The following is a 15,119-nucleotide window of genomic DNA, read 5'->3' on the forward strand; positions in this document are numbered from 1 at the left end:
TTTATAGGTGCCCCCCTCCGCCAGTATTTTCAAATCAGGTTTTTTATAAGAAGGAGTAGCTACTCATTGTGTTTGCTAAAGAAATAACCAACATTGAAAAGACATCAGCTATGCTCTACCATAACTAACTCTCTTCGGCCCCTGTTAGAACCTCTGTGTATTTTCGTTTTAAAAATCAGAATCATTCACTGAGGTGTAACATAAACACAGTAGGTGGCTCCATTCCTGAAGACGGGCACACATGATCTGTGAGGCCAGGGGCTTTGCTGGGCAGTCTTGTCGGGAAGGAAGTTCAGCCACCCTGAGCACATGCTAGGCACGTCGGCACTGGTTATCCTCTAAAGTGAGAAGATCCATGTCAGCCATGGGGTGGAGGCCGTCATGCCAGAAACTCCTGCCCACCCAGAAAGTGGGCCTCCAGCCCCGAGAGCGGGTGAGCTGGCCACACAGCCTCCCCTGGGCTGTGGGATCCAGCTGGGAACTTGGACTCTGGCTGTGTTTCCGTAGTTGGGGTCCAGGCTGCAGAAGCAGGAGGGAGAAGCTAAACTTCGGTACCAGGGACATGACTGCCAGGCAGGACCCTCCACATACCTGAAGCTGCATTTCAGAGAAACAACCACGCTCAGCACTGAGGAAATGCAGCAGTGGTTCCTGCCTTTTAAAAACCCATACCAAGTGACCTAAGGTTTTTCTTAAATTAATAAGCCAGATATACCAGTGTACCAGATTATCTTCAAAACAGCCACCGTCTGTGAGAATAGCAGGTCCTTAGGAGCCTGCCATCCACACACACAGACTCAAATTACCTGGAGGGAGATGCAGGTGGGAGCCGGGAGGCAGCAGCTGGCCCTCCCTAAAATCCCCAAGTGAAGTCTCCTGCCATTTCCAAGAAATCATGGGCCGCAGTGCGGTCTGTGCAGGGACAGACAGACAGCCCACTGTCCCCTCGGTTTGTCCAAACCAAGGATGAGATAGCTGGTCAGCCATCTCTGGTGCACCATGGTCCAGCCTGAACCCAGGCGCCAGCAGTGACTCGTGCCCTCAGCCCCGCTGTTTCTGTGGGGGTGGCTCCCAGGCTCCCACCTCCCCAAGTTAAGGCCCAACCTGGCAGAGGTGGGCACAGGGGTCCGTCCTTTTTCTGCTGACAAAGCCCCAGTGCCCATCCTGCCTCTCTGTTCCCTGCAGCCGACCGGGAAGATGCCGTTGGGCGACCAGCTGGTTCAGCCCCTGGTCTACATGCAGCGCCTGGAGCTCATCAGAAATGTCTGCAGGGAGGAAGCTCTTAGGAGTCTCTCCCACACTGCCATCTCCAAGTTTGTCCTCGACCGAATATTCGTCTGTGACAAGCACAGGATTCTCTTCTGCCAAACTCCCAAAGTGGGCAACACCCAGTGGAAGAAGGTGCTCATCGTGTTGAACGGTGCGTGCAGCGCCTAACCGTGGCTGCCCCCGCTGGACCGCAGGGTCTGCGGGAAGGGTGGCCGTGACCTGGGCAGGGGCAGGGGCATGGAGGAGGGCAGCAGAGAGGAGCCAAGGAAGGGCAGGTCAATCCCCAACAGCTTGCCAGGGGTCTTCCTTTCATGTCATACAAGTAGGTGGGCTGTATCCAGATGCTGCTGTTTTCAAACCTACTTTAGGACCTCCTCACTTGTCCATCTCTGCCTACGGGCTAGGTCGGTCCCTTTTCTTCTCTTCCAAGTTGTTCACTCCTTCCTGGGAGGTCAAGGCCCCACGTTGAGCCGCTACCCTTCCAGGCTGAGAAGGACCCTCAGCCAGTGCCAGGGAGGGGAGCCCTGCTGGGGAGTCTGGGGACCTCTCCGCTTGCAATCTCTTGGGTCGAGGAATCTGTCCCCACCCCACACTGAGCATCCGTAGTCAGAGGATTTCATCAACCTGCTTCTGGAAATGTGCTGTTCACTCAGGAATAAATTGAGATCATTGAAAAGTCCCCTCACACACTACAGTTTTGATTCCTCACCACTTTTTTCAGGCACCATGTTTGTTTGTTTAAACTCCAGTTACTCTGAACTGACCCAAGGTAATTGTGGGCTGTGTCTGTTAAATTCAGCTTCAACAGGAACGCATTCCTGTGGACAGCAGTGTGACTCCTGGCTCGGGAACAAGGCCAGAGTTGGATGTCCAGTGGCCTCTTCACTGGTTGGTTGGGGGAAAAAAAAAGAGAGATAGTCACTTTATCTTCTTGTGATGATGAATATGCTTCTTGAGTAATCTGACAGTATGTTATGTTGGGTTTTTCTTAGATTTATGTTGCTGCAGCATATGGAGGTTGCCAGGCTAAGGGTTGAATTGAAACTGCAGCTGCTGGCCTATGTCACAGCAACACTGGATCCAAGCCACATCTGAGACCTACACCACAGCTCATGGCAACACCAGATCCTTGACCTAGTGAGTGAGGCCAGGGATCGAAATCATGTCCTCATGGAAACTAGTTGGGTTTGTAACCCACTGAGCCACAACAGGAGCTCTGGATTTTGACATCAGACAGTGAGGTTACAAATCAAATTTAAAACAACAAAATGAAAGTCTTGCAAATTTGCCGCCATAGTATGAAGTATCAGACTTTAAAGAAGAGCCTGTTGACGAGGGCGAGGTAAAACCGTGCAGGTCTGCCGGGCCATGTGGTAGGAAAAGGATGGTCCTGGACAAGGGCAGTACATGGAGACAGGTACCAGAGCAGGTGCAGATCCTCAGAGCTGGCTCTTCTTTGACCCCTCCAGAGCAGACGCGTGTCCTGCTCATTTACAGCCACGAGTGGTACTTCACACAGAGCTCCGGATCGGGCCTTAAATATTCCAGGGAGACTGTGGCCACTGGTTAAATGGCCCAATAGAAATCCTTCCCTGCCAGACACTGAGTTTAACAGTGTGGTTGATACAAAGCTGGATGGATGGGATGTAGAGGGTTGCAGAGACTTGGCCAGCGCCCCAGCATAAGGATGCTTTATCTCCGTTTGTCTAAGTTGAGAAAAGCGTGAGACACCCGCCAAACACCCCAACCCTAAGATGAGCCCTGGGGTTCTAGCAGCAGCTCTGGTCGGTCCTGCCTGCCTTCTCAGACACTTGCCCTTCTCTTGGCCCTGCCTCAGGTACATCACTTAGCTCCCAGAGCACTGGCCTGATTTCTCCAGCACTTCATGTCTTTGCCACCTGCAGGTCTGGGATGCTGCAAGGTCACCTGTGAATATTGCAGGTCCGGGCAGCGTACAGGGGCTTTGGGCATAAATCAGAAGCATGTTGCAGGTCTGGCGTGCTCCCCAGTTTCAGAGTAGAAGGAAGCGTGCTGGATTTCGGCGTTCTGCCTGCGGGCAGTCAGCCAGCTTTCCTGGCAGGCAGAACCCTGCTTGGGTGCTGTCCTCATCCCTCTCTCCCCCTCCCTCTTCCCTCCCTCTTCCTCCCTCTCCCCCTCCCTCTCCCTCCCTCTCCTCTGCCTCTTCCTCTCTCTCCCTCCCTCTTCTTCCCTCTCCTCTGCCTCTTCCTCCCTTCCCCTCCCCCTCCCTCCCTTTCCCTCCTTCTCCCCTGCCTTCTGGGTCACCACTGGCTTTTCCTCACGCTCCTCCTGCCAGCAGAAGTGGTAGAAATTCAAAGACTAAACGTGGGTATTGGGGGTGGCTTGTGGGGTACACAGGCCTGAGTTCAGAGATGGGGCTTCTTTCTGTACAGGCAGCACCCCCAAGGCAGCCAACATGCCTTCTTCCTGCTTGCTTTCCAGGAGCCTTTCCTTCCATCGAAGAGATCCCGGAAAATGTAGTCCATGACCATGAGAAGAACGGCCTCCCGCGTCTCTCTTCCTTCAGCAATGAGGAAATTCAGATGCGGTAGGAGCAGGCTGGGTGCTGATAAAACCCCAGGCTCAGTGCTCTGTTGCCTTGTGTCTCCCAGGTCACTGCCACCCCAGCTGCTGGTTGTGTGGATTAGAGAAGCAGCTGGGCACATCCGCAGCTCAGCGTTGAGCTCATCTAAATTCACAAGTCTTCATGAGACCATGAGACTTTCCGAGTGTCTTCACCACCGTAACCTTCATGTAGCCTGTTAAAATGAAGGTTACATAGTTGTCTTAACGGAAACGAATGGATTTCTTACTGAACATGACCTTTGTTTCTTCTTCTTTTTTTTTTGGCTGCACCTATGGCATGCAGAGGTTCCCAAGCCGGGGATCAAACTTGGGGCCCAGCAGTAGCAATGCTGGATCCTTAACCCAACTAGTATCCATGAGGACTCAGGTTGGATCCCTGGCCTCTCTCAGTGGGTTAAGGATCCAGCATCGCTGTGAGCTGGGCTGTAGGTCACAGACGCAGCTTGAATCTTGGAGTGGCTGTGGCTGTGGTGTAGGCCGGGGGCTGAAGCTCCAATTCGATTGGACCCCTAACCTGGGAATTTGCACATGCCCTAGGTGCGGCCCTAAAACAAAAGACAGAAAGGGGTTTGGGCTGCAGGGAAACCCCAGCTCCTTTTTCACTTTCTCCAGAGGCACCTGCCCTAAGGAGTGGTGGTGTGGGCTGGCCCTAGCACAGGCCTCTCGGACCATAGCAGGGATGGAGACTGGCATCGGGAGAATCTCTCAGCAGGTGGAACAGTTCTCCCGGTAGCTGTGAAGCAGCCTCACAGAGGAGGTTTAAAGGAACGAGTGTGTAATATGCGATCAGTGTCACGGAATCGGATGGTCTCTCATCGCCCTTTTCCTTTTCAGCCACTTGATTGTCGTGCTTCTGGCGCTAGTCATTCACTCTTCCCACCTTGTAGAGCTTCAGAATGGAGGTGTCAAAGGCCAGAGCAGAAACCCTTCCTCCCGGAGGCAGGCTGTCCAGTCGCCACCCCTGAACTGACCTTGGCCTTGCGTGAGAGTAGGTGTGCTGAGACAGGCAGCACAAGGAGGCCTCCGGCCTGGATGAGCACACGGAATTAGAGCTGTGCGGCCTTGTCATTGGTCATTGTCCTTAGAGCTCTTCACACTGGTAGCACTGCACCACCATGGCAGTCCCCCCAGGCCCCTTCCTGCCATCCAGAGCCTGAACCCTCCCTCCGCATTTTCTCTTACCACCACCCCCCACCCGCCCCCAGTTTTCCTTTCCCTGCAGTTTTGAACTCAGGGTTTTTTGGTTGGTTTGTCTGTTTTGACTGAGCCCACGGCATGCAGAAGTTCCTGGGACAGGGATCAAACCCAAGCCACAGCAGAGACAACACCAGATCGTTAACCCACTGAGCCACCAGGGAACTAACTCCGGATTGAGTTTTTAAAGATGCACCCTTAGAGTAACTTTCTCTGGCCTCAGCCATTTCTAACTTGATCAGTGTTCCTGCCCTTATGGGTTTTTTGCCCAGGAACAAAGACTTTTACACACTCCTGAAGTTTGGAACTACTCCATTAAACAACACGTGGTTAAATAGACGCCTTCACGGGGCCCCCAAGCTGTGGAGTACTGTGGTCTTGGCCAGTTAGGGTTTCAGAACCTCCATTTCCTCCCCTGTGAAATGGATTATTAACCAGATCTGCTTCCCAGGGTGGCTTCGTGAGTTAAATAAGAGCCACACACACGATGCACTGGGCCTGGCGGCTGCTGCCATCCAGCTATCACTCTTCATGCTTCCCTGCTCACCCCACAGCCAGCACTACCAGCAGTTAACCAGTCAGGTTAACCTCTTGTCTGTCTTCATTTCTCCCCTTAGCTTGAAAACATACTTCAAGTTTTTTATCGTAAGAGATCCCTTTGAAAGACTGATTTCTGCGTTTAAGGATAAGTTTGTTCACAACCCCCGCTTTGAGCCTTGGTACAGGCACGAGATTGCGCCCGGCATCATCAGAAAGTACAGAAGGAACCGGACAGAGACCCGGGGCATCCAATTTGAGGACTTTGTGCGCTACCTGGGTGATCCGAACCACAGGTGGCTGGACCTTCAGTTTGGGGACCACATCATCCACTGGGTGACATATGTGGAGCTGTGTGCACCCTGCGAGATTAGGTACAGTGTCATCGGCCACCACGAGACCCTGGAGGAGGACGCCCCATACATCCTGAAAGAGGCCGGCATAGACCACCTGGTGTCTTACCCAACCATCCCTCCAGGCATCACCGTGTATAACAAAACCAAGGTAGAGCACTACTTTCTGGGCATCAGCAAACGCGACATCCGGCGCCTGTACGCACGTTTTGAAGGGGACTTTAAGCTCTTCGGGTATCAGAAGCCAGATTTTTTGCTAAACTAATGTGTAGGACTGTGTTCAAGTCAGACCAGAGGCTAACCCAGTAGAGGTCTGGGCGCAGAAATGACACCTCCTCCATCACACTCCTCTGAGGACTCCGCAGCTCCCTGGACCTGTGTGGGCCTCGGCCGGTGAAGCTGGACTCTGATCCACCATAACGTGGGCTCAGGCATAAGATGCACTGAGGGCTCCGTCCCCCCACCCCTACTAGTGCCATTAGGCCTTTGCTCTCCTCAGAAGATCAGAGGACTAAACATCTACAGTCTAACAGCTGGGAGGGAACATCACCTCCCTCAGGTGTCAGACACCTGCAGCTGCCCCGAGGGGGCAGGGTGAGGGGGGCGGTCTGCTGTCGCCTCCACATTTCAGGAATGGTACCCAGTGCTTTCAGGAGAGATGGAGAAGCCAGTCATCTGCCAAGATCACTGGGGCCGAGACAGGACCACATCTGGGTCACAAAAAGACACCTCTGGCTCTCATCTCGGCAAACTTCTTTCCATGACTGGTTCCTGAGAGATTCAGGGATGACCAAGGGTACTTTTAGGCAGTCCATCTTTTCAGAACACATGCCGGTGTGTTGCTGGTCCAGATTTCTGAGCCTGTACCGCCCCCCCACCACCCCGGGTGATCAGGAGACACAATTTTTAAAAGTGAGGGGAGTGTATGTTCTTGCCACCTGAGAAGGGGACCGTCTCTGGGGCCATAAAGGGAATGTGGCTGGGAAGGGGCAGAGCCGCTTGGGGCCCGGAACTCAGGCTGCCGTGACCTGGGCTCCATCTGTCCTGAAGACTCTCCACCTCTTGTGTCTGATGGTCCCACACAGAGGGCATGGGGGTTCTGCCCCAGCTGCTCGGGGCAACATGCCAACGTTGCCCAGTCTGTGCAGTTGACACGTGTGGATTTCCTCTCATCTCAGCAGAATGCACACCTCTGGGCCCATTTCTGGTGTGAGTTGGATAATCGAGTCCACCAGCAATAAAATCCTGGGCGAGGCATCTTCTCAGCACCAAGGAGCAAGCCACGGCTACTTCTTTAGATGCCATCCGACAGCGAGGCCCCTCGAGGTGAGGGCCAGTGTCCCCATGAGCTGTCTCAAGTGCCCAGCCCACACTGTGCCCTGGAGCCCAGCTTCCGCTCCAGGCGGCCTCCACCTCCCTCTCAGTGTGGCCTCCTGAGTCCGTCAATGTGAAAGTAAAATGGAATAAAAAATATGTGCCAACCTGACATGGGCTGCAGTTCCAGGGGAGGCCTCGCTGTGGTGACAGGCACGCAGGCCTGTGCGGATGGCTGCTGGTGACACAGCAGGGGAATGGGGCTCCCCTGTGCCCATCTGCGACGTGCTCAAAGGGGGTAGTCAGCGTGGTGGCCTGTCTTGCTTAGCTGACAGGCTGAGGGTGTAGCCCCAGTCGTTTTTCTCTCAAGTTTTAGCAAGTCCCTCAAAGTCATCTCACCGCCGCCGCCCCCGCCCCCATGCGCAGATGGGTTCCTCTTTCCTATTTGAAATGTTAACAGTGTGAATAATGTTTGTGAATTGAAGGCCTTAAAGTTAGGAACAAAAGGTTGGACATCTGGGTGCCCCCCATCCCAGGCCTCTGGAACTTAGATTTTGGCCATTTTTCTCTGGCATTTAGGTCATTTTCCTAACGTTTTTCCAGACACATAGAGACAGCCCCCGTAATGTCTAGACATTGCACAGTGAGCCGGAAACCCAAGCTCCCCACCCCCACCCCAGCCCCTGGGCTCCTGTTCCTACCAGCCCGCCCCCCCTGCATCCTCCCCCTGAGGTCCACCACCTTCCTTTCATCTTCCTCCCTTCCAGCACCTAAGAGCAGGTGCCATTCTCCTGTCACCTGCGCGGTTTTCCCCCACATCACTGCCTAGAAGGCAGCTCTACACAGGCAGCCTGGAGCGAACCTGGCTGCATCCTGCCTGGCAATGCCCAGCCTTTGCTAGGGTCTCCCTCACCCTGGGCTGCTCAGCCTGTGCCTGCACAGCTCCTGCATCCACGCTGGGCCTTCTTCGCTCACCAGGGGGGTGGGGGCATGGCTAGGGTGCTGGTGGGGGGGGGATGCCTCCAGGAGTGGGAGCATAGCTAGGGCGCCTCAAGGGGCAAGTGGGGGGGAGTGTCCCCACCACCCTCGCTGCCCGCCCCACCCCACCCAGTGGAGACATTTGGGGTGTGGGGGGGAGATGGGCAGCCAGAGAGGGCAGACTCTTCAGGAAATGTCTAGGTGAGAACTCCCAAGTAGCCTTAAGCCTGGATTTGGAAGAAACAGAAGTAACTCCATCTTCAAGAAGGGGTCTTAAGGCCAGGAGGGAAATTCCAAAATTTGGAAACTTCCTATTAAACTAGGTTGACTTAATAGGCATGTGTCTTAGATTGTTATTCTCTTACTGGATTTCTCTCCTTCTCCCACATTTAATTTTATTGGCCTTATGTTGGAAACCGTTGCGGGAAAATGCCCAGAGCCAAGGTGAGATTTGGTTTTCATAGTGGCTGACTCTGCACTGAGATGGCAGGTCACCAAGGGCAAGGGGCCCAGGTGACTCTGTCACAGGGGTCCTGGGAGGAAGAGCCCCTGACCAGGGAGGGGTCCCAGAGGTTCCTGGGGGTGTTGGTTCCACATCAGCCCACACTCTCCCCCTCTCCACACCCACCCCTGCTCTAAACCCCAGCATAGCCTGTTCAACTGGAATCTCCAGAAGGAGGAAACAGAAAAGACTGGGATTAGATGGAGAAAATGATCAAGATTCAGCAAAACTTGCCAAGTGCCCAGTCTGCACAAGACAGCAGCTTTGCCACCTACTTGAGATTTAAATTGTTCCAGGTACATTTTCCAAGCCCTTTGGACATGCCAAGCCTTGCACAAGGTTTGTGGGATTCCCAAGCTGAGCAGAACCACAGGCTCACGGGAGGAAGGGCTGGGAGGGGCTAGACGGGCCTGGGAGTGGCACACAGTGGCAGTTACACAGGAAGGATTAGGGAATTCCGTCTTTGTTTCCTCGCTCCCTGTCAATTTAATAGCAGTTACCTTGAAGCTGTCTACAGCAAGGCTTAATGGCAACATCCATAGTCTGTTTACCTGGTAAGTCTTAATGGACCTTTCTTTGCTTGAAGCCTTTTTGTCTTATTTCCTATTGTCTGGAATCTGTAAGCTCACTTTCTGTGGCATTCCAAGGGACCAAACTCCTGGACGGTGTTTTCCTTTGTGCTTTGCCAATTTCAGCTAGCCAGCCCTCTCTTGCCCTCCCTCCCTCCCTCTTTGCCTCCTCTCCCCCCTTCTCTCCCTCCCCCTCCCCCTCCCCCTCTCCCCCTCCCTCTCTCTACTCGATAGAGAGGAACAATCAATACACCTTAGCGTTTTCCCTCTTTCCCTCCATTTTCCCCAGCAGCCTCTCTCTTCACTTTGTCACCCACATTATCACAGGTGAGTGCCACCCAGTCCTGCACAGCAGCACAACACGAGTCTCAATCTTTCAAGCCTACTGTATCTATTTTTCAGCCACCCACCCAGCTCTACTGAACTATTGCCACATATTTTAGGTTTCTGTAATGGCAGTCCCACGATCAAGATAACAGTTTATTTCTTATTAGATAAGTTAACATTAGCTGTCCTAACAGAAATCAAGGTTTCAGTGACTTAGAAAAATAGAGTGATGATTTCTTGCACACATAACAATCCAGTGGTCTGTTCCTCATAGGCAGGGATTTTCCAGCTCCTGGCTCCATTATGCCCAAGAGATGCATGACCTTCTGCTTCCAGGGGAAGAGTTAAAAGGAGAGGCGTGCTAGGGGTGTTATTATGAACCAGTTTTAGAGTTGGGATGTGTGCCTTCTTCCTTTTGGCACAGAGCAATTCTCACAGAGCTGGGAAATGTAGTTCCTGACTTAATAGACATTTCCTGGTAACAGCTCCACAGATTTGTGGTGGATGTTGACAAATGGATAATAGTACTTTACTGTTTATAAAACACTTTAATGTAAATAATGACATGGAGTAGGCCTAAAAGGTGTACCAGCTCCATATCATAAAGGGAGAAGTGGCTTCAGAGGAGTTAACTTGCTCAAGATTCTACGGCAAGATTTCTGGTATCAGGCCCCATGTGTAGCTTGGAAGTTGTTCATGTTCTTATTACAACAAGAAAAAAGCTGAAAAAACTGAAAATCAGTGCCTTTCCTTATGTTTCTTAGAGAGTGGAGAAATGAGTGACTTCAGAGATTCCCAGCTGAGATCAGCTTTCCTGCAGCATAAGCTGCTGGAGCTGGGAGCCTGTAGGATCACTTAAACAGTAGTTTTGACAAGTTGCCAGAGGTTGAGTGAGCTCCCAGAAGTTCTTATGATGAAGAGTCAAGAAAAAACTCTTCCTGACCCTGCAGGTAGAGGAGAAAGATAACTGCTTTGAAATATGCCTACAGCCTCCTCCATAACAAAGGGCTACTCTCTAGGGGGAAAGACTATCTAACTTTACCTCAACCTATCCCACCTGGGAGACTGGGCATTTATCCAATTCCAGCCCCCTCAAGCCTCCTGCCTCACCTCAGGGGTGAAAAAATAGCTAAGAAACACCCCTGAAGGTGACAGCTGGGAGACACAGGCCACTAAAAGATGGAGATTTAAAAATAAAATTGTGGAATGTTGCCCCTCCCCCACACCTTGCTGCCACGTCCACAGAAATCAAATCTGATGACAGTGAGTTACAGCTGAAAACACTGCAAGGCGTAGACTCTCTTTAAGGAGACGTTCCCAGAGAAGCCCAAGGATGACAGCAGCAAGGCCGAAACTGGAGCCTCTGGCACCTGTGGCTGCAGCAAACCTTAAACACAGCCGAGCCCCAAGCCAGGTTAATGTACATTGTAACATTAAAGGCCTCTTACCTCAGTTTCTATTACCTGAAGCCTTGTGTCTGGATTTGAACTTCCCCCCAGATTGCAAGGCATGCGAAAAGACAAAAAAAAAAAAAAGAAGAAGAGCATCAGAACCAGACTCAGACAGGACACAAGTGTTGGAATTATCAGGCAGAGAATTTAAAATAACAGGTTAATGTGTGGAGGGTTCTAATGGAAAAAGGAGACATCATGAAAGAATAGGTGGGCAATGGAAGCAGAGAGATGGAAACTCTAAGACAAATCAACAGGGAATGCTAGAAACAGTGTAACGGTGTAATGCCTCTGATGGCTTATCAGGAGATTGGGCACTTCATATATAGTGTTATTTGAAGGTGGACTCAGATTAGCTATCTATATAAATTATAAACTTGAGTGCCACTGCTCAATAATATAAAATGTAAAATGTCATTGATATTCTAAGAGAGAAAATTGAATCATAAGAATGTTTAAAACCAGAGAAAGAAAAATGAAACAGGAGTTCCCGTTGTGGTGCAGTAGTTAACAAACCCAACTAGGAACCATGAGGTTGTGGGTTTAATCCCTGGCCGCGCTCAGTGTGTTAAGGATCCCGCGTTGCCGTGAGCTGTGGTGTGTAGGTCGCAGCGGCTCAGATCTGGCATTGCTATGGCTCTGGTGTAGGCCGGTGGCTACAGCTCTGATTGGACCCCTAGCCTGGGAACTTCCATGTGCCACGGGTGCAGCCTTAGAAAATATTTTTTTAAAAAAGTATGAAGATCATACAACTGATGAGTATCAGAGCCAGGAAAATTTGCACCCTTTAACTTCCATCCCCCTGACCTCTTCCCCCAGCACAGGCCATCCACGAATTACAGAGCCACACACAGTTTCTAGGAAAAGCAGAGCCTTCCCACACCTTTGGGCCCTCATTCCCCTGCAAGTCCCGGAGCACTTGCAAGCACGGGGACTGCCCACAGAGTATCAGATTCAGGAAACCTGACTCCTGCTCACCTGCAAGGAAGCCTCAGGTCAGTTACCTATCACAGGAAAGAATGTTCCCAACAGAGCTTGCTCCCCTTTTTCATGCCTTCTTCAACCCCTACTACTCACTTCACTCCTCCCACCCAAGACTCGGTGACCCCCAAAGAGCAGGGCCTGTCTCCATTTATCACCATAGCGCCTGAGCCTGAACACTCAGTGCGCTGCCTTAGCTTGTGCAATTATTTCTAGTGAGCATGGCATTCGTTTTTTTCACAGGGACCCCAGCTGAGGCCTCTACCCATCTACTGTGCCGGGCACCTCCTTGGCAGCATCACCTGCCTCTACCCCCGCTGCCAGTGCTCAGTGGGGAGTCAGGAACTAAGCTGCAGCTACCCCACCCCACCCTGGGGACTGCTGAGCATCCTGTAATGGATGATGGGGATACTAAGAACACAGAGTGATGGTCCACACACAAGGAAGCTGGCAATTTCTAAATGCACACTCTTCCTCTTGGCCATTTGTTGCCTTTTTTTGGAGGAAAGGGCCATATGTAAGAAGAACAAATTAGCCTTTCTTTCATCTCTCACAGTGACTCGAGCGTGAGATAGACTTGAGGGCCTTTCTGCATGATAGCAAAGCCAATCTCGGAACATCTGGTCGGTCCACTTGTGTCAGGTGACACTGCTCTGGAAATAGGACTCCGAGAAGCTCACCGTGAGCCAGGTGTATTGGCTGTGCTCCACCTTAAGATCTGGAGGCTCAGATGACCTCCTGCAGGGCTGGAGGCTTAAGGCAGAGAACAGATACAGCTCTGAGTTGAAGCGCAGGAACTGGGCACAAGCAGAGCAGGAGAAAAGAGGTAAGGCCTCCTGTTCCCATCCTTGTTGCTGGTAATGAGCTCTGGCTGCCTCGGAGAGGTTAAAACAGTGCTTTGTGGCTGGTGAGAACACACTCGAAAAACCACTGCTCAAGGCCCTCCCAGAAAACCCTGGAAATCCCCATGCTAAGGAAGAGTATTCCTTTTGCCTTCCTCCTGCATCCCCGACACAGGGATGTCCTCTTTGGTTCTGTATCCATACAGGCGCTCTATTCTCTAAGTTCATAATCATGACTGATGTCCCTGTAACGTAAGTACACTCCTCTCTCAATAACAGGCCAGAACGGTTGACATGGATACAAAGACACATAAGCCCACCATTCCCCCTCTTTCTTGCTGTTCCAGCCAAACCTCACGCAGTTCTATGTCTGAGCCACTGATGTGTTGCTCAGACACTGACCCAGGCTCAGGACCCTGCATTTTTCCAAACCTGGGTTACAGATGGGAATCTGGAGCAGCATTATCTGTCTTTCCTGGTCCCTGGCCTTCTTCCACTTGGACCTTGCTCCTTTCCCGGGAGCTTTGCAGAGTCTGCCTGCTGCTCCCTCCCACTGAGGCAGAATCCTGTTTGATCTACCCTGAACAATGGTCTTCTTTTGCTGCCCAAGTTTGGCATGATTGATTTAAACTAGTTTGTCAAAAACGAATCCCAAAGTCAATAAGCCAACTCAATTACTGTGACGTTCAATTGTCAAAATAAACTTTTTTTAGGATACAATTTTTATAAAGCTAGAAGTGACATTTTAATTTAATTTTATTTTATTTTATTTACTAGAGCATAGTCGATTTACATTGTTGTGTCAATTTCTGTTGTACAGCATAGTGACCCAGTCATACATACATGCATACATACACATTCTTTTTCTCATACCATCTTCCATCATGTTCTACCCCAAGAGACTGGACATAGTTCCCTGTGCTATACAGTAGGATGCCTTTGCTTATCCACTCCAAACATAATAGTTTGCATTTACCAACCCCAAACTCCCCATCCATCCCACTCCCTCCCCCCTCCCCCTTAGCAACCACAAGTCTACTCTCCCTGTCCCTGGTTTGTTTCTGTTTTGTAGATATGATCATTTGTGCCATATTTTAGATTCCACACATAAGTGATATCATATGGTATTTGTCTTTCTCTTTCTGACTTAACTCACTCAGTATGAGAATCTCTAGTTGCATCCATGTTGCTGCAAATGGCATTGTTTTGTCCTTTTTATGGCTGAGTAGTATTCCATTGTATAAATGTACCACACCTTTTTAAGCCATTCGTCTGTTGATGGACGTTTAGGTTGTTTTCATGTCTTGGCTATTGTAAATAGTGCTGTAATGAACACAGGGGTGCATGTATCTTTTTCAATGAAAATTTTGTCTGGATATATGCCCAGGAGTGGGATTTCTGGATCATAAGGTGTTTCTATATTTGGTTTTCTAAGGAACCTCCATGCTGTTTTCCATAGTGGTTGTACCAGTTTACAGTCCCACCAACAGTGAAGGAGGGTTCTCTTTTCTCCACACCCTCTCCAGCATTTGTTATTTGTTGACTCATTAATCATGGCCATTCTGACCAGTGTGAGTTGGTACCTCATTGTAGTTTTGATTTGCATTTCTCTAATAATTAGTGATGTTGGGCTTTTTTTCCTGTGCCTGTTGGCCATATGTATGTCTTCTTTGGAGAAATGTCTCTTTAGGTTTTCTGCCGAATTTTCTATTGGGTTGTTTATTTTTTTGTTGTGGAGTTGTGTGACCTGTTTGTATATTTGGGAGATTAGACCCATTTTTTTCACCATTGAAAATCAAGTTAGCTGTGGGTTTTTTCATATATGGCTTTTATTATGTTGAGTTAGGCTCCCTCTATGCCCACTTTCTGGAGAGTTTTTATCAGAAGTGGGTGTTGAGTTTTGTCAGAAGCTTTTTCTGCATCTATTGAGATGATCATATAGTTTTTATTTTTCAGCTTGTTGATGTGGAGATATTGAAGAATCGCTGCATCCCTGGGATAAATCCTACTTGATTGTGCTATATGATCCTGTTAATATATATTTGGATTCAGTTTATTAATATTTTGTTGAGGATTTCTGCTGAGACCAGCTCAGCAGGTAAGGGCTGAAGAACGGGTGCTGTGAAACTTAAGGAAAAAGTTAACACAAAACAAGACACAGAGACATTTATCTTAAGTAAAGGTGGGAACCAGGGACT

General features: G+C 50.3%; 1 protein-coding gene across 7 annotated transcripts in view; it reads left to right on the plus strand.

Moving 5' to 3' along the window:
- The window catches only part of CHST10 (carbohydrate sulfotransferase 10), a 94,743-nt gene extending 86,161 nt beyond the window's left edge, over nucleotides 1-8,582 (plus strand). For 6 of the 7 annotated variants that reach the window (XM_021087174.1, XM_021087173.1, XM_021087170.1 and 3 more), the window contains 3 exons: nucleotides 1,186-1,420; nucleotides 3,730-3,835; nucleotides 5,685-8,582. In XM_021087174.1, the coding sequence (XP_020942833.1) occupies nucleotides 1,186-1,420; nucleotides 3,730-3,835; nucleotides 5,685-6,222 (879 nt within the window). In that variant the 3' untranslated portion in view covers nucleotides 6,223-8,582. The remainder of the gene's footprint in view (nucleotides 1-1,185; nucleotides 1,421-3,729; nucleotides 3,836-5,684) is intronic. The other variant, XM_003124889.6, reaches the window with a different exon arrangement.

Source organism: Sus scrofa, chromosome 3, assembly GCF_000003025.6.
Source record: "Sus scrofa isolate TJ Tabasco breed Duroc chromosome 3, Sscrofa11.1, whole genome shotgun sequence".
In the NCBI taxonomy this organism is placed as follows: domain Eukaryota; kingdom Metazoa; phylum Chordata; class Mammalia; order Artiodactyla; family Suidae; genus Sus; species Sus scrofa.